This window comes from Balaenoptera musculus, chromosome 5 (assembly GCF_009873245.2).
Source record: "Balaenoptera musculus isolate JJ_BM4_2016_0621 chromosome 5, mBalMus1.pri.v3, whole genome shotgun sequence".
Taxonomy (NCBI): Eukaryota; Metazoa; Chordata; class Mammalia; order Artiodactyla; family Balaenopteridae; genus Balaenoptera; species Balaenoptera musculus.
The window spans coordinates 135,654,262-135,676,005 of record NC_045789.1 but is presented as its reverse complement, the minus strand read 5'-3'; the positions used below and the strand labels follow the sequence as shown (position 1 = coordinate 135,676,005).

General features: G+C 38.4%; 1 protein-coding gene across 19 annotated transcripts in view; it reads left to right on the top strand.

Annotated features, from left to right (window-relative positions):
* The window catches only part of ELF2 (E74 like ETS transcription factor 2), a 90,360-nt gene that overhangs the window by 13,710 nt on the left and 54,906 nt on the right, over nucleotides 1-21,744 (top strand). For 10 of the 19 annotated variants that reach the window (XM_036853222.1, XM_036853221.1, XM_036853220.1 and 7 more), the window contains exons 2-5: nucleotides 10,338-10,425; nucleotides 11,858-12,096; nucleotides 14,987-15,095; nucleotides 15,529-15,614. The exons of 1 other annotated variant lie outside the window; for it this stretch is intronic. Coding sequence is in view for 5 of the 18 variants with exons in the window: in XM_036853217.1 (XP_036709112.1) it covers nucleotides 12,025-12,096 (72 nt within the window). In the remaining 13 variants the exon portion in view is untranslated. Of the gene's footprint in view, nucleotides 1-10,337; nucleotides 10,426-11,857; nucleotides 12,097-14,986; nucleotides 15,096-15,528; nucleotides 15,615-21,744 lie in introns of those variants that run through there. 8 more of the 19 variants (XM_036853217.1, XM_036853216.1, XM_036853212.1 and 5 more) reach the window with 5 other exon arrangements.

Here is a 21,744-nt window from a genome sequence, read left to right as displayed (position 1 = left end):
ACTCTTCTGTGCGCGGGCCTCTCACTGTCGCGGCCTCTCTTGTTGCAGAGCACAGGCTCCAGACGCGCAGGCTCAGTAGTTGTGGCTCACGGGCCCAGTTGCTCCGCGGCATGTGGGATCTTCCCAGACCAGGGCTCGAGCCCGTGTCCCCTGCATTGGCAGGCAGATTCTCAACCACTGCGCCACCAGGGAAGCCCCTACTGGTTTATTCTTAATATGAAGCTTTGGCAATATGGTACAGCTCTGATTGATGCTATCAAAGACATAATAGTAATAAAGTTACATTCATTCAGTACTCATAGTGTGCCAGGCACTTTATGTAAAGGATTAAAAGAACTAAACACACCGACTTCCCAGAGTTGTTTTACTATCTTATTATGGATAAGGATATTGAAGTTTACAGAGATAAATAACTGCCCAGGATTATGTAGTCACAGGTAAAGCCAACATTCAACAAATATTTATTGAGTACCTACTGTATTCTGGGGATACAGTGGTCAGTAGGCTCTTAACTGTTAGTCATACTAGCTCTTAAATATAAAGCATACTGTTAAAATAGTCCTCATGTAATAGGGGGAATAATTATACCTATTTCACAGGGTTATTGTAAGGATGAAAGGACAATGCATAAAAATGCTTGATTCAGTAACATAGAAATAGAAGAATACATAGTTGAGACTATTGAGGCTATTATTATATTAGCATTATAAACTACATATATAATTCCTGTCAGACTTGGTAGATAATTAAAAAAAAAAGAACAATGAAAATATGAATCGGAAGTATTTCAAGAATTGAGTTCCAAATTTAAAAGGTTTAATTTTACCAATAAAGTGGCTAAGAATAATAAGGTTTTTTAGGGGGAGAATTTTCTGATTCCGTAGGCAGGTACTAGTTGTGAGTCAAACTGTACATAAGTTTAGATTACAAGCTACAGTTCTTAGTATGATGATAATGTTAATATTGAATAAGAATCTCTTTAATAGGTTAAATTCTAATTTGTAGCATTGTCCTCTCCTTTTAAAGTCAAGTTTATTGAAGTTTAGTTTACGTGTAGTGAAATTCACCCTTACATTTCCATGATTTTGACAAATTCATATCATTATGCAGTCACCACCACAGTCAAGATATAGAACATTGCTGTCACCCCCCAAAAGTTCCTTGTGCCCTTTGAGATAACGCCTTCCCACTGATCTGTTTTCTGTTCCTATAGTTTTACTTTTTCTTGAAACGTCCTGTAAATGGAATTGCTGTTCCTCTTTCCGATCCATTAGGTTGTTTAGATATATTTGCTGCAATAGCAGGTAAGGTAACTGTGACCCCCTATGCTGACACAGCTTTCTTACAAATTAAGAATTGCATTAAGAAGCAATTAAGTCAGAAAAAATGAACACAGCCTGTTGGAAAATTGTAAATAAGAGAGTTTGTCAAAGGATTAGTAAATATTATTCAATTTACACAACACATTTAAAGAGAACCAATTCATGTGAATGGATTTCACACTTTAGATGGGAAGCTAATAAAATCGGTTTTCAACCTCTCCTTGGACCCCAGTTGTACAAAATTAGATAAATCATAATCCTTGATTCATGACACAAATAATTTGCCCAGTAATGGCTGTTGTTTGTTTATTTTTAATAATATGATAAACACACATGAGTGCATCATTCAGCATGAGAACTAGAGCATTTTTTTTTTTTTTGTCTGCGCCTCTCGGCTTGTAGGAGGGATCTTAGTTCCCTAACCAGGGATTGAACTCTGGCCCAGGCAGTGAAAGCGCTGAGTCCTAACTACTGGACCACCAGGGAACTCGTGAGAACTAGAACCTTGACAAGAATTTATATCACTTTTAGCCATGCATGCCTTAATATAATTTATTTTAAAATCTTTAATAGATTTTGGTTGTGTATATTTTTTATTAATTAGTAGGAGTTCTTTTTTTCCCCTTTTTTTGGAGGGAGGGGAATTACTTTTCCTAGTGTCTTGTCTTTTGGTTTTGTTTTTGGTTTCCATTGTTATGAATTTTTTAAAAAAATTGGTGTAGTCAAGTTTAGTAATTCTTTGTTTTTTGCTTTCCATGTATTTAGTAATTTTTCCTTAACTATGAGTTCATGAAGATATTCTATATTTCCTTCTAATTTTGAAAAAAGTTTGTATATTTAGGTCTTTAGTACACCTGTAATTTATTTTGTGAATGGTGAGAGGTGGTGATTTAATTTTTGTCTTGTATGGATAATCACTTGTCTCAGCATCATTTAATAGTCTTTTTTTCCCATTGATTTTAACACTTCCTCTTCCTACATTGTTTCCAATATGCGTGGGTCTTTTTCTGGCCTCTGTATTCTGTCCCATTGGTATGTTTGGTTATGTCTACACCACTGCTTACTGTCTGATTACCATAGACTAGACTAGGTAGGGCAGTTCTTCTCCAGAGGGTTTTGGCTCACTTTTGCCCTTTGTTCTTGTACATCCCCCCCGCCCCTTTTTTAAATTTTTCTTAACTATCTTTATCAAGGTTTTTGTAAAACCGTCTTGGGATTTTTGACTGGAAATATATTGAATTTGTTAGATGAATTTGTTGATCATTGACATCTTTAAGATATTGAGCTTTCCTATCCAAGACTCCAAGGGAATTCCCAAGATTTCTTTAATTTCTTTCAATACATTTATTTATTTTCTCCGTAGAGGTCTTTGTTAGGTTGAGTCTTAGGTATCTTCACGTGGCTTGTGGGATTTTTGTTCCCTGACCAGGGATTGAACCCAGGCCACGGCAGTGAAAGCGCTGAGTCCTCACCACTGCAGTTCCCTAACTGCCGGGGAGTTCCCAAGTCTTAGGAGTCTTATATTTTTGTGGTTATTGTAAATGATATCCTTTTTAAAAATTACATTTTCTGTTTGTTGCGGGTACATAGAGAAACAGTTTATTTTTATATATGGTAAGTCCCCTACATACGAACGAGTTCCGTTCCGAGCGCGCGTTCGTAAGTCCAGTTTGTTCGTTAGTCCAGCAAAGTTAGCCTAGGAACTCAACTAACACAATTGGCTATATAGTACTGTACTGTAATAGGTTTATAATACTTTTCACACAAATAATACATTAAAAAACAAGCACAAAAGATAAAGAAAACATTTTTAATCTTGCAGTACAGTACCTTGAAAAGTACAGTAGTACGGTACAACAGCTGGCATCCAGGGGCTGGCATCGACTGAACAGGCCAGGAGAGTTCCTGACTGGAGGAGGGAGAGGAGGTGGGAGATGGTAGAGCTGAATCAGGATTGTCCGCAATAGGAGACGGAGGGCAAGGTGCAATTTCACTCACACCTGACGTTGATGGCACAGGTTCTGGTTCATTGCTAGATTCAATTCTATCTACCCTCTTGAAAAAATGATCCAGTGATGTCTGGGTGGTAGGTCTTTTTTTCTCGTCATAGATGACATGGTAGCACTGGATTGCATTCTGAACGGCTGCTGCAACCTTTGTGTACCATTCTACATTTGGGTCCTGGGCTTGAAATAAAGATACCGTACTACTGTACTCTGTACAGTACTGTACAGTAAAGTACACAAAAGCACAACCACTTGTACAGGATGCACGCACGTGACAATGTACGCCAGACATGTGAACTAACTTACGTGATTGGACATGTGAACGCATGTTCTCATCTTTGAAAGTTCACAGCTTGAAGTTTCGTATGTAGGGGACTTACTGCGTTGATCTGTATCCACACATCTTGCAAACCCTCTTCTTCTAATATCTGAAGGTTCTTTTGGGTTTTCTATGTAGAGAGTCTTATCTACAAACAATGGTAGCTTCATTTCTTCCTTTCCATTTCTTTTTTCTTTTTAAATTTTATTTATTTTTTGGCTGCGTTGGGTCTTCGTTGCTGTGCGTGGGCTTTCTCTAGTTGCGGCGAGCAGGGGATGCTCTTCGTTGCGGTGCTCGGGCTTCTCACTGCGGTGGCTTCTCTTGTTGCGGAGCACGGGCTCTAGGTGCGTGGGCTTCAGTAGTTGCAGCACGAGGGCTCAGTAGTTGTGGCATGTGAGCCCTAGAGAGCGTGGGCTTCAGTAGTTGCAGAGCGTGGGTTCAGTAGTTGTGGCTCGCGGGCTCTAGAGCACAGGCTCAGTAGTTGTGGTGCACGGGCTTAGTTGCTCCTTGGCATGTGGGATCTTCCCGGACCAGAGATCGAACCCCTGTCCCCTGCATTGGCAGGCGGATTCTTAAGCACTGCGCTGCCAGGGAAGTCCCTCTTCCTTTCCATTTCTTGTGCCTTTTAATTTTTCCTTATCAAACTCTGCTGGTCAGGGTTGCCAGTGTGGTTTTGAATTGAAGTGGCAATTGTAGGTATATTTGTTCTGTTCCCAGTATTGGGGAAAAGTTTTAAATATTTTGCCATTGAGTCTTGGCTGCTTTTTTCTTTTAATTATAAAATTTATCAAGTGATTTTTATTGCATCTACCAAGATGATGTGTTAATAATTATCTATTGCTGCATTACAGATTACCTACAACATGGGTTGATGGGGATGTCGAGAAATTAGAACCTTCATACACTGCTGATGACAATGTAAAATGATGTAGTTTGGCATTTTCTCAAAATATTAAGCACAGAGTTACTGTGTGTTCTAGCAGTTCCATTCCTAGGTATATACTAAGAGAAAAGAAAACATATGTCTACACAAAAACTTGTACATGAATTTTTATAGCAGCATCATTTTATAATAGGCAAAAAGTGGAAACAACTTTGCACCAACTGATGAATGGATAAATAAAATGTGATATATCTATGCAATGGAATATTATTCAGCAATAAAAGAATTGAAATACTAATACATGTTACACATAGATGAATACTGAAAACGTACTAAGTGAAAGACACCAGTCACAAAAGTCCACATATTTAAAATTCTATTTATATGAAATGGCCAGAACAAGCAAATCTCTAGAGATAGGAAGTAGATTAGTATTGCCAAGGACGTGAGGTTGGGGGATGATGGGGAGTGACTGCTAATGGACGTGAGGGTTTTTTTTGGGGAGGGGGTGTGCTGAGAATGTTCTAAAATTAGATTGTGGTGATGATGGCACTTCATTCATTTACTAAAAACCTTTAAATTATATGCTTTAAGTTGATGAACTGTGTGATATGTGAATTATATCTCAATAAAGCTGTTTTAAAAGGTAAGTACATATGTAGTTTTGTTAGATATTGCCAAATTCTCCTCCCAAGGTGTTGTGTCACCTTGCTTCCCACCAGCAGTGTATAAATGTACACAGTTTTATCAACAGAATATAATGTTACATACATTTTAATTTTCAGCAATCTGATAGATGAGAGAAATGGTATTTCAATTTTTAAAAACTTGCCTTTATGAGTGAATTTGAACATCTTTTCTTATGTTTAAGGGCTATTTTTGTATCTGGTTTTGTGAATTGTGTGTTTGTGTTTTTCATATTTTCATATTTTTTATACCACAGTTGTTTTTTATACCACAGTTTTTCATATTTTTCTCTTGTTTTTTTTTTTTTTTTTTTGGTCCTTTATTCTCTATTTTAAGCATTCCTTATATATTAGTGATAGTAGCCTTTTGTAATATAGTATCATATTTCTAATATCATAGATTGAGTTTTCCTTGTTTTTGTACTTATGTAAATAAAATCATACACATAAACTGTTTTTGATGAGAGTGTGATCTGTATTCTAAGCAACTAAATTATAGTCTGAGCTGCATTTACTTCTGAGTGATACTTAGGTTTGCTATCATTTCTCACAGTTTTTTTCAGTCCTGACAGTTCACTTAGTATTCATGATTCAGAATTGTTTCTCTTATTGTTATGCCAGTTTCCACCCCTTCTTCTAACCCCAGACCAAGTGGTGGCTCCTTTCTGAAGTCTTTTCTGGAATCTTCCCATCCCCTCTCCCCCTCCCTCCGCCCCAGGGCCGACTGGGTGTTCTCTTTTTTAATGTTTCCACTGTACATTGTAGTTTCCTTTATGGCGTTTACATTATGGTAATTGCTTCTAGTGCTCCTACTTACTAGACTCTAAGCTGTTTGCAGGCTGAGTCCTAACTTTGTTTTTGTGTTCTTGGCGAAGTGCTGTATATGGTATACAGTTAAGTGCTTAATAAATGTTACTGAAAAAACTGGTATAGTAAGAGAGAGGAAAGAGGTGATGTTATTATAGGGGAAAAGTTGTCCACGAGGGGCAGGTAGAATCTGAATAATCAAAGAAGAGGGCATTCCTGATGAGAGAAGGGAACCAGCAAAGGGATAGGGATGGGAATGAGCATGGTCTGTGTAGTGAACAGTGAAGACATTTGTCTGATGGGAACATGTTTGTTTACCCTCGTATTCATCACATCTTTACTATTTATCTGCTATATGAAAGGCAGTGGTTTAGGTGGTATCAACCACAGATGTTTAAAACCTGGATACACAGATGTTTAAAACATGGTGCTTTGAGAAAGTGGTAAGAAGGTAAGAATATTAAGAAGGTAAAGAGAAGCAGGATTTTAGGGAGCACTCAGGAAAGGCATAGGTGTTGGGCTTGCTGTGGTTGATGGGAGGTGGCAACTGGAAGCTGTTACTTCCCTGATGTTCTTGTGAGGGAGGTATATAATGTGAATTGGGGGAAGAGAATTACAGAAAATGATCTTGAGCCCTTCAGTGATGAGGTTGCTTGAGAGCTGAGGCCTGTAAGACAGCTAGGAATTGGCCAAATGGGCCAACAGGGGAAGGGTGTCAAGACAGGAGAGAGAAGAATGTAGAGAACTGTAAACAGCTGTAGTGTAAACAACCAAGATGGAGGGAGTAAAGGAAAATGAGGCTGGACCAGTGAGCATGGATTAGATTTGTGACTTCCATACCGGAGCATATCAGAATGAACATTTCATAACTTCTGAAAAAGAGACCTAGACCCCTTGCTCGTTTCTACTAAATCAGTATGCTTGCAAAGAGGTTGAAATTTCATCTTGCAGGTGATGATGGACTGCTGAAGAATTTTGAGAGGGGCCCGACGTTATTCCATCTTGGATCACCCTGACAGTGCAGTTAGATGGGCTGGAAGGGAGGGAAGGTTAGAGGCCAAGAGGCCAAATCTGAGGCTCTTACAGCTATAGAAAAATGATAACAAGGACCTCAACTAGGGCAGAGGATGTGAGATTATAGAGCAAGAGTCAGGAGTGAGAGAGGATGATGGTGTTGCTGGCGAGAGGAGTCACAGATGACTTCAGCCTCTGTTGTTTTAGGCAACTGGTGTAGGTGACAGGGTAGCTTATGGGGCTAATAAAGCACAGTAGGCGAGCTCATACCTTGGGGGAGGTAGCAGAGAAAAAGTTGAGTTTGGGACGTACTGGACTTGTTTCCCAGCGTCGTTCATCCCGTTTCATGGCTAGTCCAGGTGTTCTGACTGATTTCTCTGGATTCAGTCTTGACTCTTCTCTTTCATTCACACCCCGCATCCAGTTTGCTATCAAATTTTGTCCATTTTACCTACAAAAATTTCTAAAAGTTGACCACTGTTCGCTCTCTCCAGAACCTACCACTCAGTCCTAGCCACTGTCATTTCTCACCTAGTTATTAGAGTAGCTTCCAAATGGATCTCCCTGCTTCTGGCCCTGTCCCCTTGTCTGTTCTCAACCCAGCAGCTGAATGACCGTTAGAATAATCAGGTCATCTCTGTGCGTAAAACCCTCCTTCTCCCTGGGTCAAAGGCAGAGTCCTCATAGAGGGCGTACATGACCCCTTCCCTTACCTCTTGGTCGTCATCATCTACTCTTCCTTTCTCTTGCTCGCTTCACTCCAGCCGTATTGGCCTCCTTGCTGATCTTTGAACTTTCAGGCTTATTCCCTCTTGAAGATCTTGAATGTTGTCTTTCCTTTCACGAGGGAGCTCTCCCCATGCCCCCCGTCACTGGCACAACTCCTTCCTACTTCCGAGTTTTCACTCATATGTCACTTTTTCAGTGAATTCTTCTCTGATTACCCAGTTTGAAATTGCAGCCCTCTTCCTTGCCGAATATTTTCTCCTTTTGGTTCATTTGCCTCCTTAGCCTTTTATCACTGTCTACATGGGTGCTAAACATATTTTGCTTTTTTCATCTTTCCCCACTGGAATTTAAGATACATAAGAACAAGGACTTCTGCTTTTTTCACCACTGTACCTCTAGCGACCGAAAACTATTCGTATATAAAAGGTGCTCAATTAGTGTTTGTTGAATGACTGAATTAATTAATGGAGTCCTTGGGATATCCTGGAATAGATGCTTGCTATTTATTTATACCCTATTTAATTTCACAAGGAAGTACAGGCAAGAAAGTATCTAGCAGACAAACTGGAGCCCATAAAGTGGTTTAGACTAGAAGAGAGATTTGAGTGAAGCCGTGGCAGTGCATGAGATGGTTTAGAGAGAGTGAAGAACCAGAAGAGGACTGGGGATGGGATCCTGGAAACACCTACCAGGATTGACCAGAGAGTTGCACTGTCCTTAGAGTTACCCAGGCGAGAACCCTGCTCTGGGTCTTGTGCTTTAGAGGTCCTCCTCCGGCCTTCCTGCAGCTAACCCCTGCTGATAGGATGAGGATTTTGAGGGGCCAATCCATCTGGAACCCATTTCTAGATCAAGCTAAGAGTATTTGAATCCCAGAATTCCCTGCGCATGTAACCCTTCACAGGTCTCTTCCCTGATTCTCTCCTCTGTTAACTATACCACATGTATGGGCTTCCCTAGGCCTAAGGGATGGCCAAGTGGCAGCTGTCTGCAGGCATGTGGCCAGAGCTTAGACATGTTGTCGGGGATGTCCACATGTATGTATATGAGGCTCCTCATAGTCTGGAGTGGAGCCAAAGGTGGGATGAGAGAAAGGGGCAGGCTGCAGGGAGATGGGGGAGTACGGGCCTCCCATCCCCTCCCCCCACCCCGCCGGCATAGATGTTGAGTCTGAGAATGCCAAATCAGAACTTAGCCTTGTAGGTTGTTATAAAAGTGTATATGTCAAGATAGGAGAGTAGAATAAAATTTACTAGCTTGTTAGTTTGGTTTATAACTTTAAAATACTTAGGCATATGGTATGTGGGCTTACATTTGTACTCTTCAAGCTCCTTGAAAACTAGGGGTGGGCCTGCAAGAGGGAATTGAAAAGGAATAGCTCGAGAGGGAGAAGATAAATTCAAGATAGAGTTCCAAGGAGGGAATGATCAACAGTGTCAAATGCTTCAGAGACATTAAGTCCTGTGAAGACAGAAATGTATCCATTGGATTTGATAACCAGAATTTAGTAAAAAAGTTTCATTTGGTGGTGATGGCTGCCAAACTTCCATAGGAGGAGTACCTGAGAAATCCGGAAGTGGAGACAGGGTATAAAAGAATTTTTGGGTAGAACCTTATCTGAGAAAGGAAGGAACTAGAGTGGTAGCTGGAGGGGTATGCAGGGTCATGGAGGAGTCATGTTTAAGATGAGAGAGTCTTGGGGCTTCCCTGGTGGTCCAGTGGTTAAGACTCCACGTTTCCACTGCAGGGGGCACGGGTTCCATCCCTGGTCCGGGAATTAGGATCCCTCATGCTGCACGCAGCACGGGCAAGAAATTAAAAAAAAAAAAAAAAAAAAAGTTGAGAGAGTCTTGTAAATGTTTAGATGTTGAGGGAAAGAACCCAATGTTTAGAAAGAGAAGGTTAAGGAAAAAGAGGGAATAATTGATGGGACAAGGCCTAAGATCCAGTGCATAGATGAGCTTTAGAAAGGAGGAGGAAGGCTATTTGAGGAGGCTTGAGGTGTTTAGATTTGTATGGGTGCTAAGTTTGGAGGGTGAGACAGCAAGAAAGTGAATAGCAGGAAAGTTAACAGGCAATATAATATATCATTAGCGTTGTTCAATAGTAGTTTTCTGGGTTAGTTTTTTTTTCTAATTTTTAAAATTTTTTAGGTTTTTAAAATTAACTAACTTATTTATTTTTTATTGAAGTATAGTTGATTGGGTTAGTCTTCTTAAACTTGATTTTATACTCCTGGGGATCTGGGGTTATACCTGCAGCCATGTGTTAAAATCCTGTTGGTTGATTGAAATATAGCCCATAATGTGGGGTATAGGCTATGTATGTTGGAATCTGTCGTTACTCAATACTTGGTATTTAGTGGTGACTTAAAATTTTAAGTTTGATAAAAACTTTTGATTCCTCAATAGCCGAGGAGTAATTTCTTTATTATGTTCATTATAAAATGTGTGCCATCAGGCTTTGGAGATGGTTTGTTGTAATAAGTACCTACTATCAGAATCACACCTATTTTGGGCAAAATATTTTTTAATAGAATTATATTAATGCTGTCTTTTTCCCCCCCACTAGTAGTTCCAGAGAACTGCTGGTTTATATTTTAACTCTTGCCAAGTTGTGAAAATAGTGAAGGATGCTTAGACTACTTAACATTCAAATTGTAAGTAAAAGTTATTTCTGCTATTACTATCTATATGATTAGAAAAGAGAAATTGAAAATAGTTGGTACCTTGTATGATAATAGTAAGCTTTAGTGTGATGGGATTGTGGATTTTTCTTAATTTTTATTCTTAAGATACAAATACTTTCTATCCCATTTTCTGTTGATAAGATCAAAAAGGAGACTAATAGTACTGAATGGGTCTTAAGTAGTGAGGTGAAATTTCTGCTTTTTATTTCAGGTATTTTTATTGTAGAAGTTTATGGAAATTCTTTAATACTTTATTTCCATATCTGTATGGTACCAGTGTTCAAATTTAATATAGGACACAATATTAATGGAATGATTAATTAGAAACGGTTATTCTTTTCTCTTTAAATATGCTTAATTTTTCTGCATTCTTAAATTTTTATGGGAAAAAAAATCCTGTCAGAAAGAAATCTCTGTAATTTCTCTATGAAATATTTAACATATACAAAATCAAATAAAATGTAACTTTTTAGAATTATTAGAATAATCTAATGCATAAATCTAGATGATGTACATACTGATATTCATCTATAGTAGGGGGAAAAAGCTTTAATTATGTCTTCTTGAAACCCTTTGCTATACTGCATTTTGAACCAATAGCAAAAAAATTATTGAGGAAAGAATGATAAAGTATATTAAAGTCATTCTAAGTCATTTCACTACCTTATTTTCAAACTACTTTGAAAGTATAAGTTACTCAAATTAATCTATTTTATAGACCTTGTAGAGTATTCAAAATGTGGACACAAAATGAGATTGCTACCATAAGCAAAAGATAATTCTAATTAATTATTCATATAAACAAACCAAATGAGCCAAAGAAGAATGAAACATTTACAAACCAGGGACTTCCCTGGTGGTCCAGTGGTTCAGACTCCGTGCTTCCACTGCTGGGGGTGGGGAGGGGCACGGATTCGATCCCTGGTCGGGGAACTAAGATCTTACATTCTGCGCGGTGCGGTCAAAAAAAAGAAATATTTACAAACCAATAAATCTTTTAATTTGTTAAATAGGTGAATAATTTTGGAAGTTGTCTCGGTACAGCACATTTTATGTTTTCAGTGCGTAAAATTTTTTTTTTTAATTTCAGGAATTTTTACCAAAATATTTCAGGAATAATAGTACATCTTCATAAGGGGAGAAAGTTATAACATTTTATCTCTTAGAATGTAAATGTCTTAAGGTCACCAATGTGCAATAGCTTGGTAAGAACGTATTTCAGATTGTTCACGAACTTGACAGCTGTAAGCCGACCGCTCATTACTGCCCTCTTTTGACACAGGGCTGTATAAGCCTGTCTCCTTTTAGTTTACAAAAATGTTAAAAATTGGATGCAAAATAGGTTGTGCTTTATATCCATCTTGTATATTTTTAATAATTTCTCAATTCTTCCTCTTTTTAGGCTCTCTGGTTATTCATCTTTAGAAGACTGGATTTCTGGATATGTACTCCACTCCTTCTCTGTTGACTTTTAAAACATGATAGTGCAAACCTGTAACACTGGCAATCATCCATGAACCTTTAATTACGTCGACTGATTGCGTTTGAAGCTTCCTCAGGGAATAAACAATGACATCAGCAGTAGTTGACAGTGGAGGTTCTGTTTTGGAGCTTTCCAGCAGTGGAGTAGAAAATCAAGAGGTTAGGCATCCAATGTATTACATTTCTGTTTTGTTCATAGAAATCAATGCATGAATTAATTTTGAATTTAATGGGGAACAGGTATTTGAGAGTAGAAATGTACAATGCATGAGACTCTATATGTATGTCATGTGTCCTCATGTAATTAGGCAGTAGAAGGTTGAGGAAGGGACTGCTGGGCCTGAGTTGCCTGAGTTGTTGGAACATTGCATACATTGGAATGAACTGGGAGGAAAAAATTGAAAGAAAGAACACTGTAGTACTAGTCGAGAGGTTTAAATTGCTAACAAAATCCATTGCTTTGGATTTGAGAGTGTATAGGCATATACTGTACCTAAATACCTAAGTTAGATTCATCTTAATTTAGAATTTTGTATCTCCTTTAGCTGTTACCTTTGTCTTTTGGTTATTACATCTAATTCAGTGTGGGAAGCCATCATATTTTAATCATATGTTATACTTAAGAATTTAGATAATTTGTAAATCAGAAAGGAAATTCAGTTTTTGAAATTCAGTTTTTGAAATTTTATACTTGAAGAATTTTGCAGCTTTGGCATACTTGGTTATTTTTTTTGTTATTGATAACATTAAAGAATAAGAGATAGGAGTAGAAAAATAACAGTACCAGAAATATATGGACTTCCAGGGCTTGGCTTCTGTTCCCACCATTCAGTAAAGACTGACTATTGGGAAGTATCTAAATTAAAATGGAATAATGCTGTCACAATACTGTCACAATAATGGACAAATATTTGGTCAGAGATAAGATGGGAAAATGGAGAGTTTACTGTATTTAAAAAATCTGCTTTTTCTGTATTCTGTGGAAGATACTGCTCTTACTGGTACTTAATACCATGACTGAGAAACAAGTTAGGATGTCAGGCTGTGTGTTCTGGAATCTGGATTTTTCTTCTAGCTTGCTTGGTGTCTGTGCAGTCTTCCAAGATAGCTATGGGCAAATTCAGTGGGTTTGTTTTCAGAGGACTTGGTAACTGAAATGTTCCTGTTGTATTTGAATCTAAAACTGGTTCAAAGTCTTTAGCCACAGCTAAAGAACATGTTTTATTCTCGTAATCAATTTCTACTTCTTTCTTAAAGATTCACTTTCTGTATGATCACTTCCAGGTATGATTCTCCAAAGAAATGAGGGACTCGGGATTTCTATCCCCTCCTATATCACCCAGACTAATTATTGCTTCTTCAAGTACTTTCTCTTTGCCCCATAGTTTTACTCCGTTGGTATTTAATTCTATGGGGGGAGCTGCTAAGAACAGTAGGCAGAATATATTTACCATATGCTGACTGGGTACTGCTATTATGAGAAAAAGAGTACAAGCTTGTTTCTGGAAGACTCTATGCTTTTCTTCATTTACATGGAACCCCAGGTGTTCAAGGCTTGAAGAACTGATTATTATGAAAGAAAGAAAATGATAAATGAAACAATTTTACCAGGGCATTATTGATTAATGATTTATGTGGTAGCCTTATAAAGTTGTCATAGTGGTATTTTAATTAGGTGGACAAGGAAGCCTTCTCTGAAGAGGTGGCATTTTAGTTTAGACCTAAATACCATAAGGGATTGGGCTGTAGAAACACCTGGGGGAGAGAATTCCTGCAAGAAAGAAAAGCCACTAGTATCTAAAATGTCTCATGATTTTACAAAGTGAGTTTTGGGGATAGTGGTATTTGAAAGATAGAATTTTGTCTTATAAGCAGCTATTCAGGAATGTATGTATAATATATATCTATACTATCTATACTCTAAAGTGTAGGGTGGGGTGGAAAAATGACCTGTCAAGATTTTATTACGATAGCTCCAGAATCTGAAGAAAAAATAAATGTTTAAAAAGTAGTGGGCAACACATTTTAAATCAACTATACTCCATTAAAAAAAAATTTTTTTTTTAATTAAAAAAGAAGTGGTAGGCATTTGGAGAGTTGTTAGTGATTTCTAGGCTTTATTTTTTTATAACTTTATTACTGTTTATAAAAGTAATACATTTTATTAAATTAGGATAATTCTGTTTCTGACAAGGATAGCAAAAGAAAGTAAACTATAATCTTACTAATGAGTATAGGTACAAAAATCATAAATAACATCATAATAAATTTATAAAATGCAGTCATATTTTAAAAAATCCAATTACCAAATAGGATTTAGATATATGGGGATAATTCAATTTTAAGAAAACCATTAATATAATATATACGCCTACTAATATGACATATGATATGTTAGGATAAAATACTTGATGAAATAGGATTTTATGAAATTCAGTATTCATCCTGATAAAGACTCTTAATAATATAGATGTATATTTCCTTAACATTATTAAAAAAACTTAAAATCAAGAGCTAGAATCCTATTAAATGGTGAAGTACTGGAGTATTCTCTCTAAAATTGGAGAGAAAGTCAGTATGTGCACTACCATTACTATTATTTAATATTTTCCTGTAATCAGACAAGATAATGAAAAAAATATGTAAATATTATAAAGGAGACCAAATTATTATTTGCAGATAATACGATTTGCCACCTGGGAAAACCAAAGGGAATCCACGAAAACACATTAGAACTAATAGGAGTGCCTAGTAGTTTGGTGGGTACAAAATTAACATAAAAATATCTAGCTTTCTTTTGTAAGAACTGTAATTAGTTAGAAGAGATCATGGAAAGTAAGATCCCTTTCAGAACATAAACAAAAAAATGTAAAATGTTGAGGAATAAATGTAAAAGATATATGGGACTTGTTTGAAGAAAACTAATTAATGATACTTAAGTAGACTTTAGTAAACAAAGAGATACACTTCGTATTTGGGTAGGGTCAAATATTAGGCAGGATGTCAATTTCCTCCAATTAATCTATATATTTAATTCCATCTCTATCAGATGCTAGGGCGAGTTTGGGGCAAGTTGGACCTATGGACCTAAAGATCGCATGGAAGAGCAAACATAAAGGAGTAGCCAGGGCAGTTTTTGCAGAGGAAACACGTAGCAGGTAGGGCTCAGAGAAATGGGGCGTTAACGCAGAAAAAATACAAAAGGGTTTAAGTGTATTGTAGAAAACACAATGAGTGCAAGTTTTAGAGGGTATCTGCTTCCAGACAAACAAGATTGGGAGTTCTTCCACTTCACACTGTGATGGAATAACTGAGACCAGATTTGTACTCCCACCATAAACAACTAGGAAAATGAACAAAACATATGAAACCACAGTTCTGAGACATTCGTGCTACGGTCTGAATGTTTGTGACCCCCACGAAATTCATATGTTGAATCCAAACTTCCAAAGATGATTATTATTAGGAAGGTATTCGGAAGTAGGGCTTTAGGGAGGTGATTAGGTCATGAGGGGGGAAACCCTTATGAATGGGGTTAGAGCTTTTATAAAAGGCTCCAGAGAGATCTTTTGCCCCTTCTGTCATGTGAAGGGCACACCAAGAAGTCTGCGACCTGGAAGAAGGCCCCGACCCGGTCATGCTGCTACCCTGATCTCGGACTCCCCGCTTCCAGAACCGTGAGCAATAAGTTTCTGCTGTTTTTCAGCCACCTAGTCCGGCCTTTTGTTATCGTAGCACGAATGGACTAAGACACTTGGACGCCAGGCAGTGCAAGGCTGTGCCTCCTGAGAAGAGAGAAGTGGTTGCGCTGCTTACTGCTTGGAGCCACTTTCTGGACCACAGCGTGGGAAGGAGGAGTCCAGGCAGAGTGTGACGGTGTCGCTGAGTTGAGGAAACAAAATTTGGAATTTGGAGAGGCTAATGCAACTAATTTGAGGGGCAGAGTATCTGAGAGGAAGAAGCTGCCCAGAGGAAGAATGTTGGAACTCAGCCTTGGGTTCCCCTAGTCTTTAGCTGAATGAGCCCCCAGGTGTAGAGTGTGAAACTCTGTGAAGCCAGGCAAAGAATGATCAGAATGGTGTAAACTCAGTAGTTTACTGAAAACACCTACAGAATTCAGTCAGGGCTGGGAGATCCTAGAGTTCCAGTCAGCTGGAGTGGAGGGTCCTCGTTAACTGCCCAGGGCATTCATTGGAGACTCTGGAAGAGTCATGCCTTACAGTAGAGCTGAACTAGCCCTAGAATAAAGGGGAGTCCAGACTTGCCCTAAAAAGGGTTAAAAACAGGCCTTGAAAGTTGATCCATAAGTAATGTAACTATCTGTCATAGTAAACGTTATTAAAACAAAACAATGTGTAAATTATATCCAACAATGTAAATTTTACATATGAAATACTCAATCATGTTAAATGCAAGGAAGCAGGAATAATATAACTTGGAGAAAAAATTGTCAATGAAAACAGAAATACAAATGGTAGTTATGAAATTAGCAGGTAAGGTTTCAAAACAGCTATTATAAATACACTCAAGAAATGTAAAGAAAACATGAATCTCAGAGGAGAGGTGTAAATGACATAAAAGAACCAAATGAAACTTCTAGAAATGAAATATATACTATATGAAAAGAAAAATTCACTGTATAAGATTAAAAATAAATTTGGTACTGTATAAGAAAAGACCAGTGAATTTGAAGAGGGCAATAGAAACTACTTTATGAAGCACAGAGAGAAAAACTGAAAAAAGAAAAAAAAAAATGAACAGTTTGGCTTCCCTGGTGGTGCAGTGGTTGAGAATCTGCCTGCCAATGCAGGGGACACGGGTTCGAGCCCTGGTCTGGGAAGATCCCACATGCCGCGGAGCAACTAAGCCCATGAGCCACAACTACTGAGCCTGCGCGTCTGGAGCCTGTGCTCCGCAACAAGAGAGGCCGCGATAGTGAGAGGCCCGCACACCGCGATGAAGAGTGGCCCCTGCTCGCCGCGACTAGAGAAAGCGCTCGCACAGAAACGAAGACCCAACACAGCCAAAAAATAAATAAATTAATTAATTAAAAAAAGAAAAAAAAAAAGAACAGTGACTTGGTTACCTGTGGGACAATATCAGGTTGTCTAACATAATGTAATTGGAGTACCAGAATGAGAGAACAGAAAAAATGTGAAGAAATAATGGCTATAAAAATTTCCAAGTTTGATGAAAAATATAAACCCATAGATCTGAGAAACTTAAACCCTAAACAGGATAAAGCAGAGAGCAAATAGACTGGTACATTATTAGGTACATCATAATGAAACTGTTGAAGGCCAGTTTCAGAAAGAAAATCTTAAAAGCTTCCAGAGAGCTTTTCCTTTGGGAGCCGCTGGGTTGAGAGGAGCGTGGCCTTCTCCTCTCCCCGCCGTGGCGTGTGCTCACCCACTGATATCAGTGTACTCCGAAAATGGGGAGTCATCTGGCAGAAATGTCACTTTGCCTGCTGTGTTCAAGCTCTGATTTGACCAGATATTGTGAACTTTGTTCACACCAACTTGTGCAAAAACAGCACAGCCCTGTGCTGTCAGTGAATTAGCAGGTCATCAAACCAGTGCTGAATCTTGAGATACTGGCAGAGCATACTTAAAGTAAAAAGTTAAGTATGTTCCAAATATTGCATGGGGCATTCTTGACGTATTATTTGTTTATCCGAAATTCACATTTGGGTGTCTTGTGTCTGTATTTGCTAATTCTGACAGTCTTAGCTTATGGAGAGCTATGTAAGTTGTGCCAACACCTGCTGAAGCGGCGTTCACGCATTTTAATCATTGCATATTTTGGTGACTTGAGCAAGAGTGTGGTGACCCTAAATAAAATAACCTGGTGGATATGTAAGTTTTTAGTATATTATTGTAAAACAAAGACCCCCCCGATTCGTTTCTTTTCCACCCTTCTTCCCCAGTAAAAATAGCTAACTCCGCCCTACAGTGCAAAGCAGTAATTACCTGCGTATCTCTGTGCACTGGCCATTGGCCCCTATCATTTGGCAGAAAAAAGCTCATGAAGTTACTCGCCATCGTAGATTAGCAAATGTTGGAATTTATGAGTAACTGTTAATATTAAAATTTAGTGAGCTTTATCTTTCTTTGAACCAAGCTACAAATACTTAAATGCCAGTTTAGTTTGTATGAGGTGTGTATTGTTGAGGAGGATATAGAAATTGACTTGCTATAAAAATGGATTTGATATAAAAATGGACTCTTGCTTTCAATCATCTTATTATCTTGTCAAGGAGTTGGATATGTAAACAGGCAATTATAATACAGGGTAATGCAGAGTGGTAATAATAGGTAAACGACTTGTCATGGAAGTACTTGGTATGGAAAAATTGATTCAGTTTAGGGGATTGTAGAAGACTCCCTGGAACTGTGTGCGGAGTGGATGAAAAGGAGTTGGACAGATAATGGGAGGTAATTTCAGCAAAAATCATGGACACTTTCACTTTTGGGAACAGTAGATATTTACTGTCTCGCAGTTCTGGAGGCTAGAAGTTTGAAAACAAGGTTTGGCAGAGTTGGTTCTTTCTGAGGGCTGTGAGAGAGACTTGCTTCCATGCCTCTCTCCTAGCTTTTGGTAGCTCCAGGTGTTCCTTGGTTTGTAGATGATGTTCTCCCTGTGACATTGTCTCCCCTCTGTATGTATCTCTCTGTGTCCAAATTTCCCCTTGTTATAAAGACACAGTCATATTGGATTAGGGCTCATCCTAATGATCCCATCTTAACTGGATCATCTGCAAAGACCCCATTTTCAAATCAGCTCAGATTCACTGATTGAATCAGTGAATCAGTGAATCAGTGAATCAGTATTTGGGGGGTTAGGATTTCAGCATCTTTTAGGAGACACAGATCAACCGTTAACAGGTAGGTGGAGGGTTATATTTCACAGAATGTTAAAAACCGTTGTTTAGTATGTTCAACTTTCCTTTTAGACAAAAGGGTATTCATGAAAACTTTTTGTATAAAAAAGTAATACAAAAAATTCTGATTGTAATGTGAAAAGATGCCCTCCAAAGTTGAGAGCAAGTAGTAGGTTTAAATACTATTACTATGGTTACAGTGTAATGATGGATATCACTAATTGAGTACTTACTTTGTGCTAGACACTGTGCTGAGTACTTTGTGATATTTAATTTTCAGGGGACTTCGTGAGGTATGAGTTATTACTGTAACCTCTTTTTTTAAATATGAAGAAACTGAGGTTTAGAGAAGAACACAGGGTGGGGGAACAGGGAGAGATGTTGATAATTTGTTCCATTTAGACATGTTAAGTTTGAAGTATTGGCTGAACATTCCTATAATGATGTTAAGTTGGTAGTTTAAAATTTGGTTCTGGAGTTCAGGAGATGGGCCAGAGTAGAAGACAGATATTTAGTAATTGTTAGTACAGATGTGCTATTTGAAACTGTAAGAACGGGTGGACTTGCCTGGGAAGGTAGTATACAGTAAAGAGAAAGGAGGTGCTGAGGACAGAACCTTGGTAATGTGGCTACATTTGAGTCACTGGGAATGGAAGAAGAGTCAAGGGGAGATGCTTAAAAGCAGCGTGGTAGAAAGAACAAAAACGATGCAAGAAAGAATTTTTAAAATGAGGTGCTGGTTGGACCTTCCCTGGTGGTGCGGTGGTTAAGAATCCGCCTGCCAATGCAGGGGACCACGGGTTCGAGCCCTGGTCCGGGAAGATCCCACATGCCGCGGAGCAGCTAAGCCCGTGCACCACAACTACTGAGCCTGCGCTCTAGAGCCCGTGATCCACAACTACGGAGCCCTCGTGCCACAACTACTGAAGCCCACGCGCCTAGAGCCCGTGCTCCGCAACAAGAGAAGCCACCGCAATGAGAAGCCCGCGTACCGCAAGGACGAGCAGCCCCCGCTCACCGCAACTAGAGAAAGCCCGCATGCAGCAACGAAGACCCAACACAGCCCCAAATAAAATAGATAAATAAATAAATTAATTTTTAAAAAAATGAGGAGCTGGTCAGTGTATAAGAGTCTGCAGCAAAAGGTAAAGGAGGATGAAAACTGAAATAGAATTTGGTCCTTACTGACATTTTGAGAGAGTAGTTTCAATGAGGTGGTAGAATCTAGAATACAAGGTATATGTAGATAAGGAGTCAAGGAGTTAGACTATTTTTTTTAGAGGTGTGTACAGGTATAAGAAGCAAAGATCTGGAGTTCATTTAAGAGAGAAGAGTTGAACTTTTTAAATAAATATTTTTGCTTTTTTTATGGTTAAAGGCAAGGAACCATAGAAATATTGAAACAAGACAAAACCCAACTAAGGAGTGGGTCCACAATCCTAGTTGATGGGGAAGAGAGTATAGATAGAGGGATTGGCCTGTACAGAATTCTAGTCCTCAAGTATTTCAGTTTAGAAAATTTATTTCCTACCGGTTGGGTATGGGTGGGGGAGTTCACAGTAGAAGATAATCTGAGATTAATGTTACTATTAAAAATACTATTAGATTTTAGAAGAATGAAAGATGTTATAAGTCCCTTGGACTATATATAAATATTCATTGCTTGGGTCAATATTAGTTTAAATGCTGCTAATGATATTGCTTTCTGAGTTTCTAACTCAGTTTTGACCTATCCCATGCTTGTCTTTAATAGCTGTTGTTTAGCTGGGTGGTACTAAGTGTGGGCTGTGATTATAAAGCTGATCCAGGAGCATGAATGAAGATTCAACTGTCAGTGTACCCCATTTGTGAAAAAGAATTTTTTTCTAATGTTAGCAAGTTGGACTCATCTTTTGCCTTATACAGAGTAGGAAATTCAAGGTTAATATTCAGTGTGTACTGTCTTTTTAAAAAGTCACTGTATCTTTGTTTTGTAGTTTATTTAAAAATTTTGTGCAATGTTTTATACAAAGCAAGAGTGTATAAAATATATATGTTTCAACTTAAGAATAACAAAAAGAGGACATATTACCTATTGCTCAGGTTAAAAAGTAGAAATTATTAGTATTTTAGAATACTAAGTGTGCCCCACCTCCTATCCCCATCCCTGTTCCCAGAGGTGCCATTATCCTGACTTAATGTGTTTACATGCCTTTACTTTTCCTTACTATTGTATTGTCTGTGGATATTTCCTAAGCAACATATCATTTACTTTGAAAAGATGAATAGTGTACTAAGCTAACTGAGTTAGGAAGGGGCGGGCAGCATTACCATAGTTAGATGAAAGCTTCCAGGAAACAAGCTGACTAGTCAGGCATCAGGTTCCCTGAGCTTGAAGAGTTTCTACTCAGGTAATCATTAAGCAGTGTAATGAGTTAATTTTGGAAACATAGGGCACCATCTTGGTCAGGTATCTGTCATTGCTATAGTATGGGCCGGGTATTGCAGGTTTGTTCAGCAAGTATATGGTCACATGGAAAGAGTGCTGTTCTTTATTTTTGGTTTCTGAGCTCTTTGTGGTCTTCCAACACTTAGGAATGGATTAAAGCAGAATCTTTACCTCATCTGGGAGGTGAAAATGAGAGGTCTCAGCTGATCCAGGTAGCAAGGCAAGGTGGAGTGAGTAGGTACATCAAGACAAGCCAGATATAAATAAAAATCTGGAATAGGCCTATCTGGGCATCCTGTCCTTAGGGACAATGTCAGTGGTTATCTTGGTGATGACAGTTTCAGGAGTCACATCACTACAGCTGAACTAGTTGCCCTTTAAATCCAGTGCACAGCTGGCATCCTGGAACTTCTCTTCACAATCCAGTCCTCCTAAAGATTACTATTGTCTCTCTCCCACATTGGATCTTCTTTATTCTGTATCCTAAGTTATCGTC